This window comes from Scomber scombrus, chromosome 21 (assembly GCF_963691925.1).
Source record: "Scomber scombrus chromosome 21, fScoSco1.1, whole genome shotgun sequence".
NCBI classification, from domain to species: Eukaryota; Metazoa; Chordata; class Actinopteri; order Scombriformes; family Scombridae; genus Scomber; species Scomber scombrus.
This window is the reverse complement of record NC_084990.1, coordinates 9,641,317-9,660,259: the sequence shown is the minus strand read 5'-3', so window position 1 is coordinate 9,660,259 and position 18,943 is coordinate 9,641,317. Positions and strand designations below refer to the sequence as shown.

At 39.9% G+C, this 18,943-nt stretch overlaps 2 protein-coding genes and 1 long non-coding RNA gene across 5 annotated transcripts; 1 reads left to right on the top strand and 2 right to left on the bottom strand.

Moving 5' to 3' along the window:
* Nucleotides 1–1,634: 1,634 nt before the first annotated feature.
* Nucleotides 1,635–10,389, bottom strand: LOC134003676 (uncharacterized protein C16orf52 homolog B-like). Its single transcript, XM_062442940.1, has 3 exons — nt 9,507–10,389; nt 3,941–4,153; nt 1,635–2,886 (listed from the first exon to the last, which is right to left on the bottom strand). The coding sequence occupies exons 1-3, from the start codon at nt 9,610–9,612 to the stop codon at nt 2,702–2,704; spliced, it is 504 nt and encodes a 167-aa protein (XP_062298924.1). The 5' UTR covers nt 9,613–10,389; the 3' UTR covers nt 1,635–2,701.
* LOC134003677 (uncharacterized) lies at nt 4,261–5,818 on the top strand. 2 transcript variants are annotated; one of them, XR_009927650.1, is made up of 2 exons: nt 4,261–4,490; nt 5,389–5,818. It is a non-coding gene; the product is annotated as an uncharacterized LOC134003677 (long non-coding RNA). The 2 variants fall into 2 exon arrangements; XR_009927651.1 differs by having other exon boundaries at nt 4,261–4,705.
* A 699-nt stretch (nt 10,390–11,088) lies between the features above and the next one.
* On the bottom strand, nt 11,089–17,715 carry LOC134003719 (cytochrome b-c1 complex subunit 2, mitochondrial). Of its 2 annotated transcripts, none has more exons than XM_062442991.1 (14): nt 17,620–17,715; nt 15,706–15,807; nt 15,285–15,434; nt 14,830–14,894; nt 14,669–14,725; nt 14,383–14,507; nt 13,973–14,070; nt 13,817–13,874; nt 13,544–13,639; nt 12,791–12,987; nt 12,495–12,575; nt 12,307–12,383; nt 11,574–11,727; nt 11,089–11,461 (listed from the first exon to the last, which is right to left on the bottom strand). In XM_062442991.1, exons 1-14 carry the CDS (start codon nt 17,650–17,652, stop codon nt 11,378–11,380), a joined length of 1,377 nt encoding a protein of 458 aa, XP_062298975.1. In that variant the 5' UTR covers nt 17,653–17,715; the 3' UTR covers nt 11,089–11,377. The 2 variants fall into 2 exon arrangements, with proteins under 2 accessions (XP_062298975.1, XP_062298976.1); XM_062442992.1 differs by lacking the exon at nt 15,706–15,807 and adding an exon at nt 15,841–15,927 and having other exon boundaries at nt 17,620–17,712.
* Nucleotides 17,716–18,943: the final 1,228 nt, after the last annotated feature.

The window sequence follows — 18,943 nt, the reverse complement described above, 5'->3', positions numbered from 1 at the left end:
ATCATGAAGTGTAATCAGGCCTGAGCGTGTCTTCAAATTTAGTGATCATAAGTCAAATAAATTCATAAGTAAAATCAAATAAATAATAAATAAGTTCTTGTGTTACACATCTTTTTTTAAAAATATGAAATAAAAATATGTTTGAAGGCATAAAATGCTCAGAATGATTATTTGTGTTGGTTATAGTTTTTCCACAGAGAAATTCAATTACCTTGTTAGAAATCCTTAAATTACATATCCTCCTTTTCCCTCATAAAAAACAACAACAAGAAACCCCACTGTGAATGTACGAATATGCAAATATTAAAAGTAAAAGTTAATCTGCTGTCTCTTCACTCTTCACTTCACTGTAAAGTTCATTCCAAGTGTTTGTGCACTGGAGGTTTCAAATTTCCACATCACACTTGTGTAAGTTGCACACTGGACCACAACTTGCCTCTAAACGTTATGTCACAAATCATGCTTGTAGTTACACGTCTTAAATAAGGATTTGAGTTGACAGACACAAACCTGTCTCCTTCGGGCAGATTAATGTGAAAACAGCTTTCTGGTTTAAAACTCTGCACATGCATCATTCTGTACAGTGAAGCTCAAACATCTGACTGAAGTAAAAAGAAGAAAACCTCATTTTTAACTTCTTTTCCTGCTTTGTTTGTTGCCATGGAAATCGCAGCATTCTCAAAACAGTAAGAAATAAGGGCAAGGACACTGCTGGTTATGTCACAGTGCTAACCCATGCAGTCTAGAGTAGCTTGCACACTGGCCTCAAACACACTACATTCAACAAATCTATAATACATTACATCTAGCCGGCAATATAGATCTGATCTTATATGTAGTTAGGCTAAATTACCATTGCACTGTGTAGCCCTGACCTCTGACACTATATTATGTTGGTTATAATGAAAAAGAGTAAGTGAAGGCATGCTAAAAAAAAAAAGCATATAAAACATACATCAGGTGAAGATTATTAGTGCCTCTACTCAGCCAATGTATACAAGGTACACTTAGAAAAAATGATTCCCAGGGCTTAAAATAGCAGCACTTGTAGATTGGTTAGATCATCAAAGGCAGTAGTGGCAGTTTGAATACTTGATTTTTGGAGGCAATGGTGGGCACAGTTAACACACACAGACCTGGATTCCTGCTGCTGGCATCATAGCTCACTGGATTATTTCATACTTTTCTACTACGTTCCTATGGCGACCTAAAGATCCTGTGCATACACGCAAACTAAAGAAGGAAAGTGGGTGTGAGAAACTGCTGTAACTGAGCACTGCCTCACTGCAAATAAACTTTAAAAGTAAGGGAATCTGCATATAACTGAAGTTCCATTTGAGTCACCAGCAGATGAACTTCATCTATCTCCTAAATGTTAGCTTTTCCTAAATAAGGAAACCAACATTTTTCTAGCTTTAACCTTTAGATGTTTGACTTCATCAGAGTGAAAAAAGATGTCACGGTCACATTCTTGGTGTGATAAATATAACTCTGACCCTCAAACTTGTTGCTAATTCTGGCATCTGTCCTTCTGGTGTAGAAATTCTCATTTTAAATTGATCTGGGGAAATACGTAACGACAGCATTATTATCTTTCGAGACAAATGTATTACTTAAAACAGAGACAACACGTGTTCCAAAGAGTTCTTTTTAATGAGATGAGATCCTCCATGCTCATACATGAGTATCACAGTGCTTCTATAAAATGACAGACTGGCTTTCTATTCATTTATACAGAGATGAAGTCAACGTCCCAGATGTATAAAACAAAGTTGTTATAGATTAAGTCATTTCTTGATACAGTGTTTAAATAACAAGAAATATTCAATAAAGGTGAAGAATACATTCACTATATCACTAAAATAAGAGTTTTAACGAAGACCAGAACAGGTTTCAGTCTTTCTCTGGTCCTGACTGTCAACATTCAACAGCATCATATTATCCTCCAAGAAATCCATGGAAACTTCACATTACTCATCCTCATCATGACATAAAGAAGTTTTTAAATGTTGACCGACACAATCATTTTGGACAGATGTTGCTGATACCTCCGTTTATGTTCCAGTTCATGTTTTTTTCAATTTTCGAATTGATCTCACAACAACATGATGGTTATTTTAAGTTTAACAGCTCTTTAAGGCAAGGTGATACACAAGACATATTAATGGCAGGGAAACTCTGGAATACATTAGGCTTTTTAATTCAAAAAAACGTACAAAATAAATAAATAAAACAGATTTAGTTTTAAATGTACTGTAGTCGTGCTCAGGGAAGAATCTCCATTACATTGGAGGTGACAATTTTTGGCCACGATCAGGCCTGACATCAGTCTAATCCCTGTATGCGCAGCTTGGTTGATGGGAAGAATTTTATGTCATTAATTCTTAAGATGACTAATAACACAGTCAGTCCTGATGTTTTAATTCATTTCCATCAAGTTTTTTAATCTCCCGTCTCTTCACCGCTTAACACTCATCGTTCAGGATGGACAAAGATGAGGGCCCAGCTCCCTGCACCTGCTCAAGTCTCTGAACAAACACGTGGACGGATGCAACGCACCGACTCCGGCTCCAGTTACGAACATCGTGACAATTCAGTTTTGTTGTATTTCCAACGCTGCCACGGAGCAGTGAACTCGAACACAAGTTGCCTCCTATGTCAGGATGTTCTCCAAAAGATACAACAAGAGGAGGAAGGTATGTCAGCCGGGCAAACACACCTTACCGGCAAACAGCAGTCCCACTATGGTGAAGAATATGGACAGAACGAAGAGTACATAGGAAGAGCCCACCACTGTGTTGTTGGGCAGCTTATATGGCTGTCCTCCAACTTCATTGATGTAGAAGCCGATTGGGAAGATGAGAGCAGCCATACAGAACAAGATCACTGTGACAGAAAAAAAACAGTTACTTTAGCCATCTATATAGTTAAACAGTTAGTTTAAAGACATGAATCAACAGTTGAAATTGTTGACTAAATGGTGAAATATAAAAGTAATGGATAACTGGTTCAAATAAATGGTGTTGATAAAGGCTACTTGAGTTCATCTGACAGGGTAGTGGGCGTAGTAAAAGGGCTTTCATGTCAGCCTAAAAATACTTGTTCAGATTCTGGTAAATGACCCATTTCTGAAGCCGCATTCAGGTGAAATATAGAAAAACTGTCCTTGGAACTAAAAAATTGCCCCAATGTTGACGTGTCTACTCATGAGAATCTGCTTCATATTTTTCCATATTTAGCAAAGCTCCAGCTCCGGTCATCTATAATAGGCAAACTCTGTCTCTTTCCTTACAAAAATAGAAACCTTGCCCATCAATTAGAGCTCTTAGGCAGTCACCTTGTCAAGACGTTCATAATTACCTACGACTAAAAGCTTTCCTGAAATGACGTGCAGAATTCTGATGTCGATGTAACCTCCATTTTTTTCACAGGAGATTTTCGAGATGCATCTCTAACTTTCACACAGCTTTTATAAGCTATGATGTGCAATTTAGCCTTGACCCACAATTCATTTCTGACCCTGATGTGGCTTTTTACCACTTGAAAAATGCAACTTGGATACTCATAAATCCTGTCACGTAATAGCTGCAAGCTGGGCAAAGATGTTTACCAACCCAGCAAATTTCTAATGCTTTACACTGCGGGAAGACGCAAAAAGATCTAATGTTGATACATCCAGTCTTTCCATAACAGAACACTTGATGTTTGGGAGACAGACAGAGAAACAGAAAGACAATGACATCTATAAATAGTGTGGATTGGATTCTGCCTGGACACGGAGGAGTATTTTTTTATAAAACTGTTGATGCAGTTCCCCACTTGTCAATAAGCATCACCTGCGTGTCAGTGAACACAGCAAAGAGCTGTATTTATAGGTGGAGGAAGAAAAGAGAGCTGCTCCTGATGGGGAAAAAGAAGAAAGGTGACAATGAACACCTACTCCCTGTGAAGGCGATCCATCGGGCGTATCGGGTGGCCTCGCGGTGCCAGTGCGACATCACCAGCAGACCACAGGTGACGGTGAGGGAGATGATGCCCAGGATGATGAAGAAGAGTGTGGTGATCCACTCCGGGGGCAGCTGCGGGGGGATGCAGCTCCGGTCTCGGCCGTGAATAGTCTGGCACTGCCGGACCAATCCCACTGTAAGAGAGCCTGGATGAAGAACGACAGAAGAGGCGGTAGTTTAAAAAAAAGCAGTGACAATCGAGGTTTGAGAGTCGGCTACAAAAAAACCCTGCTCTGCATACACAAACTGTACAGAAGCCAAGCTCGGACTGTGAGCACACAGCAGTGTCTGTTAAATACAGACCATATTGATTAACCAGTGCCAGATATCGATGCTTACAGGTGACTCACAGCACTGTTGAACTGGTAGGGTGATCCAGGTTGTTCAGCAGCATTATCCTTCCACCTGCACTATGGGAATAACCTGGACGTCTACCATGCTGATATTTGAGACGTCGTCATTCTGGCTGACAAAGAAGACACGGTAAAAGGAGGCTGGCTAACACTGGTAGAGGCTACTCGTTTTACCTTTAGGGTCAGAAACTGTACCACAGACTGAGGGAACACTTAAATCAAACCCTACTCTGATGGGAAAAAGGAGACATTAAAGTGCTCCGGTTCAAGATGAGACCAATTTTTTCTACGAATGTCAGTTTTTGAGCCATGACAAAGGTCAAAATGTGGTCAGCAACAGACTAGGTAAGCCTTGTTTTTAGCCTAGCCGATTACCAGAAATGCAGATCAGATCATGAGGAATTCTCAAAACGACCAAAGTCAAAACTTAACAATAGGCTCATAGGGGATCTTATCAATATCTATTTAAATTCACAACACAACCCAGCTCTCAAGGTACCAAAATTTGGCACCAATTGATCTAACGTGGCAACAAGACATTATTGGTTGTCCCTGGCAGAGACAGGATTCAGAACCGAAGCAGTGTTTGATCACTTGTGGCCCCCTATCGACAGGTTAAAAGGAGTGAGTCAGTAGTGATATAAAATAGGTTTTTAAAATTGTGAATCACTGCAACCATAAAAGGACCTTGAGCATAGTGTCATAAATATGCACAAACAATATGAGACTGATTGGTCCAGTTTGTGAGATTAGCTGCAGACAGATACACACATCCAAACACATTAACTCCAGACTTACACCTTGCAGAGATAATTAGTGTTTTATAAAAATATTCCACATTCTATTACACATTACATCCATTACATGAAAGGCGGCTTACAGCCTACCCTTTAGTAGATATTGCAGCATTCAGTTTGTTCAATCAAAACCTTGGTTTAATGCACAGCAAACATGACACCATTGGTCCATATGTTGACCCTGGGTGGAAAACATAATGATATCCCAGGAGTCCCTCTGATTCCACACAGAGACCTGGGGCTGATGAACCTGTTGGTTTGCAAACAAGGCCGACCGACAGGCTTTGTGCCAGCAACCCGCAGTGATTCGGTATGACGTCAAACAGGTTCAGGGTTTTGGCACAAACCGCCAAAGCATCACACAGAGAAAAAAAACGGCAGAATAACAGTTAGGAGACACATCGCTCACAGCAGAGACGGAAATGAAGAGATCACTGACCCCCCCCCCCCCCCCCCCCCCCCCCCCCTTCTGTCTCCCAAAAGCCTGGTGGGCGCTGCATGTTGATAGGTAGGAGGATTTCTGCATACACACATGCACAAAACACACTCGGAGCCCAACAGAGACTACATCTGCTCAACTCTGCATCTGACGACACAAGAATCCACAGAACATTGCGCATGTAATGAGACGAATGCAAAATTAAATCCTCCCACACCTTAATTTATTCTTTTGTCTCCCACCTTATTCTTTGTTTCGCAGAATTATCTACAGCCAGCAGTTAGTGCCAGCCAAGCACAGAGGAGCTTCATACATTTTATGCATTTATTCAGGAGAATTTAAAGCCAGTGACTGTAGAATTAACTTAATTGCCACGATGGCCAAAAATGTAAGCAACCAATGTCACAAAGATGCAGGAAAAACACAGGGAAGCACTGAAACATCTTTTAATTAGGGGGAAATTAAACATTTTAGCTGCTTTTGAATAAACACCTAGTACTTAAAGCTATTAAGCCCACTCAATTTACACTAAATGTTTAGTATTACTGGAGCATATAGAGTGAAAAAATATACAAAATTAAAATGATGGACTTAGAAAAACAAAAAAACAAAAAACAAAAACAAGAGCACAAAAATCTGTTTGAAATTAAAAGTACCTCAAAACTTGCATAACACACTATTGAACACAGACTGTGAGTCTCAGGATGGTCCTAAAAAGATTTTCCCACCAATGAAATTAGCTTTTAAATATTTAATGTGGCCACGTATGGATCAGCTTCAGTTCCTGATCATTGACACAATTCTGGTTGATGAAACCAGAACCAGGCTGAAGGAATCATCAGGCTGAACCACATCCTCCTGCAGGCTGAAGTCGTCCCCCTATACACAGGATATCCTGTTCCCTCTCAACACATCCTCTCATACCACACAGTGGGGGGGACAATGTAAATAGTGCAATCATTTTCCTCCATACAGGACTCCATATCAGAAACTACAATGTGTTTTTTTTTTGCTCCATGCCATAATGGAAAGTGGCATTTGTTTTAATAGGAATATAGAATAGGACATAATAATTACAAAAACATGTGCAAGACTAGAGGTATTGCTTTGTGTTGGGCAATATTTAAAAACTAACCAAAATATTTTAAAATGTTTAAAAGAGTAAACAAATGTTTATGTTTATACTGTTTTTTTTCCTCCTTCTTTTCTATAGAGGTGGGCCAAGCACTGAGGCACAGTTTAATAGAAAGATATGAGAAGCTGATTAGCACACAATCGTTCTTTTTATGTTTGCGGACTTCTACATATGCCCTAAGCACTCGTCGTAAAAATATAGTACGTCATGGCAGAGCCGGAAGAGTTTTAATTCTCCAGGTGGAAAGCATTACTCTCCCCCAGGAGGCCTAATTAAAAATCACACATCTTCTTTCAAAGACAACACTTCCTGCCTCCTTCAGGTAATTACTATCCAGCTAATTAAACAGGAACAAAAGGCTTTTTAGTACAGTAAGTACAATAATCTCACACCTTCATTTACTGGGAGGAACGGGAGGTAAAACCCTCAGAGAGCCTTTTTGATCTATGACGATTGAGAAAGATTATAATTCTGCAACAAAATCCTGCTTGTTATGTACTAAGTACTCAGTGTTGTTTTTGTTTTTTTTTGGAAGAGATTAACTCCTGTAATAATCACCAAGCAAGTGTGTTACCTGCTTATCTCAGGAGCCCAGTGCAGCATTAGGATGGAGGTTGACAGGAACCTCTGGCAGCTGTGCATATACTGCAGTGGTGCTGTTTGTCTGTTGCATCAGTATTAGTCAATGTTTAGCTGCTGGACTTTGCATCAGAATATTACTTCATTGCAATAACCAGGGAGGCTGACTGTCCAGGAAGACCATGGTGTTTGGTTAACGCTTGACAATGATAACAAATCATCATCATTTCATCCAGAACACCTGCTAAACTTATAATGTTGCTGTCAGATGCCAAAATGTTAATAAAACAATGTAAATAAAATCATCAGCAGCTGTAATTTTAATACCCTAAATAATCAGGATTGTCATTTCAGATTTCAGTAATAAATAATAAATATATTTAAAGCCCCGGAAGACGTGATTTCATTAAGTATTCATGACTAAATAATAAACCATCAAAGCTGAAGTTCAGAAAATCTTCCTCAGTTATTATTCATTAAGGGTTTAACACTAAAACAACTCTGCTAATCCACTTCATCAGGACGTTTTTGGTTTGATCAGATTTAATTCACAGTGACCTGGAAACAGCATTGATGAGGCATTCATGTGGCGCTGGAATAGTCAGAAAAACAAGTTTCCAACTCAGAAGAACATTTTGGTGCACAACTTGCTGAAAGTTGATGTCATAAAGGCAGAAACATAGTTCATAAGCCTCAAAAGCTCATGATCACACCGCATTTCTCAACTCAGGAAATGGGATTATCGGAACAGCACATGAATGCAGCATTACATGTTGCTACACTTTGATAAAAATGTTTCTTAATTCCTGATTGGTATACAAAGCACATGACATACATTTTCCCCAGCCAAAACACGTCCACTTCTAACCAGCCAGAGAAACAAGTATCAACAATAAATAAATAAATACAAACAAATACAAATGCAGAAATCTTTGAAGCAAAACATCTAAAACTATTCTAATTTCTCCACAAAATTGTGCTTTCATGTAGGAATTCACAGCTCACAGTAAGACATTAGCTGAGAAAATGAGTTTTCTGCTGCACTAGTATAACAGCACGTATTTACAGCATGAGTAGCTCCAGGGCTTTTTGATCTTTTAAAATGTGTCATCATAAACAGGAAATCTAATTGTGTTAAAAACTTCTCTGTTGTCAAGGTGTTAGGTTGATTAACATAAAGTTAACTACAACTAGGCTTGCTGTGTCCTCTTGAAGAAACATTTCATGCGTCCTCCAAGAGTTTGTTACACTAGTACAGAAGTGTCTTTGGAGTACTGTCCCAGAGTGAGGTATAAAGAAACCCTTTATAGACCTATAACCAGCATATAATCCACACATTCACACTTATATAGTATAAACACACTCATTCACAAATGTGCTGTGGCTGCCACTTCATATTAACAGACAGATGGATGCAATCTAGAAAGAACAGGGACGTTTAAATGAGTTGTGATAAAAATCCACAGAGCAGAGGAGTTTTTGATACTGTCAGCTGTCTGGTTAGCTTCACTTTACCTTTCCTGAACTCAGGAGACTATTTAATATTTAAGGAAGTGAATAGCCAAACTTATCATACTATTAGACTGCAGTAATTATTTCCTTTTTTCATTGTCACTTCCTACATACATAGTCACGTCCATCTTACTATCTTCTAAACCTGTGGTTCCCAAACTGGGGGCCGGGACACTCCAAAAGGCCTCCAGATAAATTTAAGTGGTCCCAAGATAAAGAAAAAAGAGTCAGCTACAGAAAATAGTTTGTTTTTTCTGACTTTTTTCTGCTGTGTTGCATTTTTTGTGATGAAGTCACAGCAGAACACTGTTCCATTTAAAAGGTGGCAAAAAGATGAGAAACTGCTGCTTTGCATACTGTCTGACTGCACTGTTTGTGTGCAGCTGGTGCATTTCATATGCATCAAAAACACAATTCATCCAGACTCTGAGCACATACACAAATTATGACACATGACTACTCACTTTATATGTGATGTTGCTGTTTTCTGCAAAGCCTAGCACTCCACTTTGGACGACTTTTTTCAGGACAGGCTAATGAAATATTTAATATTTATGCATCACCATGATCTTGATTGTATTGCCCTATGAACTGACCTCCTATCAACACCCAGAAACAATGATAAACTCCACTTCCTCAACACAAACACGGAGCTGAAGTGAAGCAAAGCGCCTTTAAACCCACCAGCTGATTCTCCAGTGTTGATCCAGTCCGGGTTGACGATGCTGGCGATGGCGAAGATGTCTGCAGTGAGGAAAAGACATCCTGATATCACGGTGAGTTTATCCATGTCGGTGCACGCAGGTGGAGGTCAGAGCGTCTTTGTGCCTCTATCTCAACCTTCTTGCTTTAAAGGGAAACGGGACATCCAAAAAAAAGTCCCTCATGCCCCATCATCACCCCGGCCATCGCTGCGGTGATGGGGTCGCTCTGATTCACGATTAGTCCGCCCATGGTGTTTTAATCGCAGGTAGAAAAGATCAGCTGTCCCCCTCAAAACAATCCCCTTTTTTTTAATTCCAGTTTGTGCCGACTTGCTGGCCCTTCTCCAGCCCAGGAGGAGAGGCTCGCTGCCCGGGCTCATGCACTGACTAGCCCCGGGATGCTCCTCCGCATCCCGGTGATTTGTTTTCCCCCTTAAGACGAAGTGAGAGATTTCATAGAGATTTCTGGGTGTGTTTGCCGCAATCTCTCAATAATTCTCCAGCAGTGAAGAAGACGGATTCATGCATGCAGTCGACTTATTTCCTGAGTGTGCATGAAGCCCCCCGAGCTCTCTTCTCTCCCCCAATACGGACGATTTTTCTCTCCTCTGGACGAGCACAGACGGAAAGCGCCGCCCATGTTCACATCAAAGCGCTTTGCTGGAGTTTACAGATATTCCCTTTTAAATACTCAATCGCTTCATATATCCTGATGTTTTAAACAAGCTCCCGAGCTCACAGTGTGTGTGATGTCTGCAGTATGATGCTGTCCTCCTCTCCCTGCAACGCAAACTCAAAAAACACTCAGATCGCTTCTCCATTTCTGTAGTATCCAACTCTCGCGAGAAAATCTGAAAACAGCCGACAGCGCTCCTGCTACTGTGAGCATCATCCCCAGGTCATAATGCTTTATATACTGAGACATCTTTGAACACGTTTTGCTGTTAAAGTTACACTCACAACTCAAGGTTCACTATACTCTGGATTTTTCAGCTATATTACAAAGTTCTCATCATAGTTTTAATGAAACTTTCCATTATTTGGAGCTCTTCTCATTCATGTTAACTTAAAAGTTGAGTCACTCCTATTTTGTCTACCCGACCGATATATTGGTCAGCTGATATTGGCCTATCATCACAGATGTATCGGCATAGGCAACTAATACATTCTTTGAAGTTATATAGGCTGCATATTATGTATATTTGATCCTTTTCACGTTTAATGGGCTTCAATAAAGTTTGCTAAACTGTAATCAATCAATATCCACTCCTTTGATAACCACATTTGAGGGATCATTGCAAAAAAAATGTGTTTATGTTCAGATTCTGTGCATATAACATTATCGGCCTATATATATAGATATCAGAATTTATTTGCTCCCTAATATTGGTATCTGCGTCAGCCCTTAAAATCCAGTATCGGTCGGGCCATAGTGGAAAGCTCCAGAACAAACAAGTAAGTGGACCTTGAGTTGTGATTCTTCTGTCAGCTGCTTGTTTCCAAGGTCAAGAATGAGCTAAAAATAAAAATCACACATTTCACACCACAATAAATAATAACTGCCTGGTTGGTAGATAGAATTTATTTATTATTTTACATCAGCTATACAGAAAATGTGGACAAAAACGAATGGAGAGGGACAGAGTGACACGCCAGGGTGGCATCACCTGAAAATATACTGTACCAACACCTATAAATATCCAGTGGTGTTATGACGTATCTCTCACAACAACAGCATTAGAAAGGTGATGGTGACCTCTGCTCTATTTCTCTTTTTGTCAAAATGTGGAGGAAATGAATTCTGCTTTGCCGTCAAGAGTTAGGTACAGTACAAGGTGAGAGGGAGGGGCTTTAGACCTCATCCACGAAGGGTGTTTTAATGAGGTTGCCGCTGGATGCCATGGCCTTCTTACCAGACACAAATTTCTTGGCAGCCTGAAAATAAAGAGGAAGACAATTAAGTTAAATAAAGAAAAGATTCAGCCCATCGTATAGTTATTATCTAACTGAAGAAATACGGTTATGCAAAAACCGAGCGCTGTCTTACGCTGGCGACGTCGGATAAGGAGACGTTGTCGATGTCTTTGCAGATTTCCTCAGATGTACGGTAGGATCCGTCAGCCAGAGCCTGAGTGCCCATGGCCTCCAGCAAACCCTCGGAAGTCTCCAGAGACATCAGGAACTGAGCCTTCAGCTGGGCCCTGCAGGGAAAACAGAGACCAGCTCAAAATGTATAACTTCGGAAAAAAATTATTAAAAGTTGAATGATGAATATTGTACACTTATATTTGTCTTTTTCTGTGTATTGTGTCAACTATCCACTTCACTTTAGGAACATAGGAAGGCTTTGTGGCATAAGAAAAAAAATGGCACCACCAACAGGCACCAAGAGGAAACTGTTTTATGAAGGACTTTAAATCAGTTTGAGACCATTTGGATTTCATTACGTTTCAGTTTATTTATGATGATGATGATGATGATGATTATAGTCACCATTAGTAGGAATGAGATGCATCTTAAGTCCCACATAGTCTGCTAAGTGTTTATATCCACTGTACCTACCCGGCTATTACAGACCTGCACAAACCTAAGAACAGCCATGATTAATACACCCACTTCTTCTCAGCAAGTAAATACACCAGTGTACCTATCCTTTATTAAATGAAGGCAGTGCTACCATGGATTGTTCCCTGTTCATTTAATTTTAACCCATCATTTCAATAGTAAATTATGAAATGTGTTGTATCGTGGTAATGTTTCTGTCTGTGTGAGTGTCTTACTTGGCCTGAGTGAGGTCAGCAGCTGTGACGGCACCACCGGCAACAGCCTTCACCTCGCCAACAGCAGCCTTAATCACCTGGACAGAAACAAGCATGGATTTATAACAGTTTATGGGGATTTTTTTTTTTTTTAATGACTGCAGCTACGTTGATAAAACAGACGTTTGTCGTGACTTAGGGAAACTCACGTCTCCAGCAGCTGCAGCCTGGGAAATGGTGTAGACTCCAAACAGACCAGAGTCGGAGTAGCCTGCATTGAAAGCGCTGACCTGTGAAGAAAGATGTTTTTATGGGTGATGTTGCGGTTAAAATTTATCATACACTGACAATTAAGTACATGTGATCTTATCCTGTGTTATTTTGATCTATGTAAGATACCCCACCCTCCACACACACACACACACATATTGCAAGCCAGAGAAAACCCTGCTGTATGAATGAACTATTTTACATGTTTTAACACAAAAAATTGACAACCACTCACATCAAAGGGGTCAACAGTTGCCTTGGAAACACCCTTCATCAGTTTGCTGCTGCTGGATCCCCGCTTTACATGTGGGCCGGTTCCCAGTAAATGCTGCAGCACACCGAAGGCCAGAGCCTCGGCGGAACCTGCCACTGCTGACTGGCTCACCACCGCTGAGTGGACCAGACTGCCGGTGTTGAGCAGCCGAAGGTCACCTGGAGATACAAAACAGGTGTATCATTTTCTTGGGTGTAGCTAAAACCAAGGACATGTGTATTGATTTTAGGTGTAATAAATGGCCAGAGTGTAGAAAAAGAGGAGGCTTTTAAAATATTTGGGCAGTATAATACTATAAATTGTCATTTTGGAGGAAAACACAAATATGCTGTGCAAAAAAAAAAAGCCAGCAGCGTCTTTGATGTCTGAGACCGCTGACTAAGTCTGACAGAAATCTGCTGGCTTGGCTCTCTTAATGTTAAACAAATGTTGTGTTTCCTGTTTTGTCTGACTGCAGTGTAAACAACTTCCCTTTAGGGACAGTAAAATGATTACATCTTAAAATGTAGAGTTCTCTATCATTGTAAATACAGCCAGTCATGCAATCCTGATGTGGACTCATTATAACGGTCTGCTATTATTTTTGAATAAATTACACCCATGAATTTTCTTGAAAGTTAAATTTAAAAAGTAAATCAACCAAATGAATCCAAGTTGAAGACATGAGTGGTGTGTGTCCAACATGCAGTTTGTTACAGTTTCTGCTCAGCTCACCTCCACGAAACTGAGCTTTGGCCCCTGTGGTGCCCGCTCCACCGCGGATGTTGAGGAACTGCTCTCCAACTTGCGTCAGCACAGTATGATCAACACCTGGAAAAAAAGAAGAAAAAAGGTCAAGGCCTCCATAATTCTTTGGTCATTTATTATAATTCTTTGTATCACACTTGAATGTCTATTTCCTTCAATAGCCAAATATAATCACATCAGGTTTACATTATATTGTTGTAGTATTATATCTGTATGTGCTGATAGCATAATGACTCTTACCAAGTCCAACAAGAGCCATTCTTGCACTTTTGAAATTATTCTGGACAAAGTGGTGCAGCTGGAGAAAAAACAAACAAACAAAGATTGAGAAGTGGGTTTAAATGGATATTTATTAACAACATCAGTGTCAACCAATAATAAAGAAAAAATGCTCACATGGTCAGACTGGATGTTGCCAACCATGTGATCTGGACAGTACAGGGAGTTGCACAGTCCACGCTTAAAGGCAACTTCATGCAGACCTTCAATCACACCTGGAAAAGAGAGAAAGAAAATTAATCTAAAATTCATATCTTCTGTATTAATAAATTATTATTATATCTCCTTTAATGCTGGAGACTATGTAGATATAGTGAGTGGGTTTGGTGCATCGGTCTAATGCCAGCTGTTCTTGTCACTGAAGTAAATAAAATGAACAGGCTTAATGAAATTTGCTTTGCATACGAGCAACAATTAGATCACTGGTTTTGAAAGTCTGAGACAGTGGGCCTCCTCTCAGACAAAGCTGGGAAAGAGGTCCAACCAAGGTGAATATTTACATAACTGTGAAAGAAGTTAAGGCCCACCTATCTGAGCGCTCTGTGCAGCCTGGGCCTTGTCAACCTTCACTCTGGGCGTGAGGTCAGACACCTCCCATGGCCGAAACTCCTGGGCTGTCGTCACGTTGATCAAATACTCCATCACTGTGTCGCTGCAGATCAGTAACGAAGGGTCAGAAAAACATGTGTGTACTGTGCCATCATCCTGAAATACATAACCACTCCCTCCGTCCTATATAAATAAATACAACATCAATAAAAGCAATACTACATGGGGTCCCAGTTCATTTCTGACTCTGGTATCATAACTCACATGTCATCTCTCAAGCAGTCGACGGTGTAGACCATGTTCTCTCTGGATGAAGTCACGCTGCAGAGGCACAAACATGCAGATATCCACATAAGAATACTGATCGAGAAAAGGCTGAAGTTGTATTCAATGGTTTGTTAGAGCTGTTGTTGGATGTTACTGACCTCAGGCTGCCTCCCACTGCCTCAACACCACGGCATATCTTGAGAGATGAGGCTCCTTTGGTTGTCTGGAAAAAGCAAAAATGCAAGTCACACACAGAAAGCTGTAATTATACTCCAAATATATATTAGGCATGTTCTGGCACTATTGTATAGCTATTTAAATAATAAAAATTGGGGCTTTATCAGCTATTTAACCACATATCAAACTAAAAATACACCAAAATTATAGAGACTGAAAACATTGGCAGTCAGTTTTTCAATGTGTAAATGAAAAATGGTTCAAATGTTCAACAAATTAATGCTAAATATGCAAAGTCTGTCCTTTATAACCTCTGTAAGTTGCCATAAATATTAGGTGTATCTATCCAAACGGGTGAAGCTACATTTCTTTCTATCATTCTTGAGCACAGACAGCTCAAACAGATGAATGAAGACAGATTGTCGATGTAGCATACCAGGCTGGAAGCTAGTCGGAGGAGGTGGGTGACCCCCAGGTTGTCAGGGGTCTCATAACGGCAGCCAGCCTTGACAAACACTCCGATCTTGGAGGTTGGGGAATAGTTCTCCAGAGAGGCGATCACCAGTCCACTGGGCAGTTTGGTCACCTGGAAAGAAGGACAGTTTCATCATTACATCAAGTATATATAAACATTCAGTTAAAACATGAAGCGTAAGCTGTAGTTTATACTTCAGACAGCTTAAGACAATTTGGACATTCAGTTAGATGAGTTATAAAGACATATTATCAGTATTTTTGACATAACTAGTGGTTTCTTTAGGCAAACCAATGAGTATCTTTATTGTCCACATTATCTGGACCCAGCCAACCCCACAAAAGGTCCCCAGAACAACCACCATCATTCCTCCGCAACATACATGTACATCCTGGTGGGAGTGGGCAGCCCCCGGAGAGACCTTGAGGCCAGCCAGGGGCTGAGCAAGGGACTGGCCTGATCTGGCTGCCGCATGGAAGCGTCTCTGTGGAGGAGAGAAAAAGAGTCAACCACTGACCTGCACATCCTGCGGCTGAAACTTTACGTGTTCGGCAGCCCCGGTGAACTCCACCTTACGGGCAGCCTGGGCCGCGTAAAGCCTCGTCTGGGAAAACAGAGAACATGATGAAAAGGCGGGACATTACAACTAATGTGTTGCTGGCTGGCTGGCTGACTCAGGAAAGGGGAATCTGGGCATGAAAGATTTTTAAGTGATGTTATATTTTCTGTCTGCATGTTTCTCATATGCATTAAGAAATCAAATATTTTTATTCGGTTTAGACATCCTTCTTCTTTGACATATAATGTAGCTGGATGCTCTGTACTGCCAGTGCTGTTGAAATACTATATGTCTTCTAATTTTTATTTTTATTTATTGCAGGAAAACATACAGAAAACAGATGTATCAGTAGTTATTGGCCCTGAACTGATGTCACACGGTTGACTAAATTACCTCATCACAAGGTCCATTTAGTATATGTTCTGGAGCATTCAGTCATTTCACCATCTTCTTCAACAGTTGTCTTTGAAGGATGAGAGGTGCTCAAAAAAATGGAAATTTTAACATTTACCGTTCGATAACAACTGGGCACACTCCACCTCTTGAGGAAGATCATGCAATGTGATTGAAAACTCCAAAACAGCTACTAAATGAACCTTGTTTTGTTATTATATATTGTAAAACCCAAACACCAGATGCTATAATGTGATTAAGTTGAATACTAGACAAATACACTTAAAATGGAAATTTTCCCTCCAAACATATAGTAAGACATGAGAACAATACTAAAAAAATAATGTGTGTCTGCTTTGGTTTTTTCACAAAAAAATAAGAGAGTATAATTACCACATTAAAATCCTTAAAATGCTACCTAGTCCTTCTCACCCATAATGTACACATATGCACATTTTTCCACTTCCTGAGTCTAACTGCTGAGCGCAAGATGTCTCCCACTTCATTGTAAAGTCTATTCTCTGAGTCTGTACACTGGAGGCTTCAAGTGTCCAAATCACACTTGTGTAATTTGATATTTGGACCAGGATTGGCTTCAAAACTAGTTCTGATGTCATAAATCCTAAATATTTATAACACCCCTTAAAATCTGACTTTCAACGACCACAGACAAAGTGTCCATTTTCAGAAGATGAATGTGAAAACAGCCTTCAAGTGTCTCATGTCTCTATGTTATTGGTAGGAATTCTCAGTATGCTAGTATGCTATTTGTTACTAGCATTTTTGTATTGTTTTGACCAGAGGAGCCTGAGAGGAGGGTAGGTGTGGGTGATGAGTGTATGACATGGTACAGACTATCTATGTTTTACTGTTATTATTCTCCTCTCTCTTTGTCCCATTTGTTTAAAATGTTTGAAACATTCCTCCAAAGTGTCAAACACTTCACATTCATGCATTCTGCACAGTGAAGTTCAAACATCCAGCTGCAGGACCAGGAAAAGAAAGGCATATTTTTGAATAGAGGGTTGTTGTTTTTTTAGGTCAGCTGAGTCAGAGATGCTCAACATATCAGGTTACACAAACACGAAGCGAGCTTTCACCTCTAAGATGACTAACTGTTGGCTAATTTAAGTTGAAGCACATTGAGTTTAACAGTAGTTTAGGTGACAACTCGACCTGTGTGGAGTTTATGATGTAACTAGCTGGTTTAGTGCTGATTGAGCGCTGTCGTACCAGGCTTCACCGGACAGCCTCATTACAGCTTCTTTACAACGTCTGACATCCACAAAAAGACAGACACAGACAGCGACACGGTCAGTCGGATACATAAAACTAAATCCTTACCGAAAGCTGACTGATTCCCCGGATCCCCTTCATCTCCTGTCTGCTTCTCCTTCAGCCAGGACGGTAAAGCAAATATGGCCGACCTGAAAGTGCCCTACCCAGCATGCCCAGCGCGGCCTTTGCTCGCTCGAATACCGCTGAGCCAATGAGCGGGCGCCCTCTGTTGCCACGGAGACGCAATAAAATGAGACCGAGTATAAAATGGTGCTTAATGCTCAAAGGCCGCTTCAAAATGTTCTTGTTTTTATTCTAGGTTGAGGCACAATAACTACCTGGTTGTGGTTAAGGTTAGGGTTAATAAGGTATAGTATTAGTGAGGCAGTAGCCAAACAATCTCTCAATGAATATCAGAGAAGACATTTACTGTAGGTGCTTACAAGTAGAAAACATATTGATATCAGTTGCACATTTTATTGTAGCTCTCCTGAGACTGCTGTTCACCAGTTTTGGTTCTGCCCTGTTGTGAGACTTTTGTGAGGGATAATGTGTGTCTTTATCAACAGTCTTGTTCTATATTATTCTGGAAGCTGTTTGAAATACTAGAAGATAACTCTGAATTGAATTACCAGCTATATAATATTTTATTTCTGTTGGCTATATATTATATACATTAAAGCAAATTTACAGGTAAAAAGCAGAACTTACTTTTTTTTTTTTTTTTTTTACAAAAGAGGTCAAACATTAGTAGCTAATTCAATTCCACTTTCTTCGAATCCAAAGACTATAAAAACCATGACTACCTGTTTTGTTTAAAATAGCCTATTGGTATGAACTGTAACTCCCTCTAGTTGTGTATGAGTTTGTACAGATCACGCTGTAGAAGGGGAAAATTGTAGTTTTACATGTCAATAAAGAGAAGAAAAAACAAAATCATTTTGAATTTTAAAGCTTTAACAACTTTAAGATGCTTTAAAATGGTTTTAAAAATCTGTCAACTAATTACGTCCACAGGGTGAAATAATGAAACTTGAGAACAGTGTCTAATGGTTCTGTGGCTCTAAACAAAAGTGTTTCTTATCCCACTGATATCTCATTACATCACCATGTGGACACTCCTTGTGATTAAAACTGTTTTGTAGCATTCAAAAATAATAATAGACCTGTGTGTTCCTTTTTACAACAAGAGTGTATTTCTACACAAAATGTCACTACCTATACAGGAATAATTTTGTTAGTGATATTGTCGCAGAAGTTTTGGTTGTTGCCTCACAAATAACGCATCAGCAATCAGATTTTCTTAAAAGATTTAAGAATAATATGAACATATTTTGCTCTTGCTTCATTTCTCTGGCAATGTTATACACTAAAGGTCTGTCAGTCATTT

Bases quoted from the DNA above. Each gene is read 5' to 3' on its own strand.
- LOC134003676 (XM_062442940.1), bottom strand. From the start codon at position 9,612: ATGGATAAACTCACCGTGATATCAGGATGTCTTTTCCTCACTGCAGAC. The intron at 4,154-9,506 runs GTGGGTTTAAAG...TTCTTCATCCAG, and splicing joins CAACACTGGAGAATCAGCTG to GCTCTCTTACAGTGGGATTG. The intron at 2,887-3,940 runs GTAGGTGTTCAT...TTTCTGTCACAG, and splicing joins ATGGATCGCCTTCACAGGGA to TGATCTTGTTCTGTATGGCT.
- LOC134003719 (XM_062442991.1), bottom strand. From the start codon at position 17,652: ATGAAGGGGATCCGGGGAATCAGTCAGCTTTCG. The intron at 15,435-15,705 runs GTATGTTGCGGA...CCTTCTTTCCAG, and splicing joins ACTCCCACCAGGATGTACAT to GTGACCAAACTGCCCAGTGG. The intron at 12,384-12,494 runs GTGAGTTTCCCT...GTTTCTGTCCAG, and splicing joins AGGCTGCAGCTGCTGGAGAC to GTGATTAAGGCTGCTGTTGG.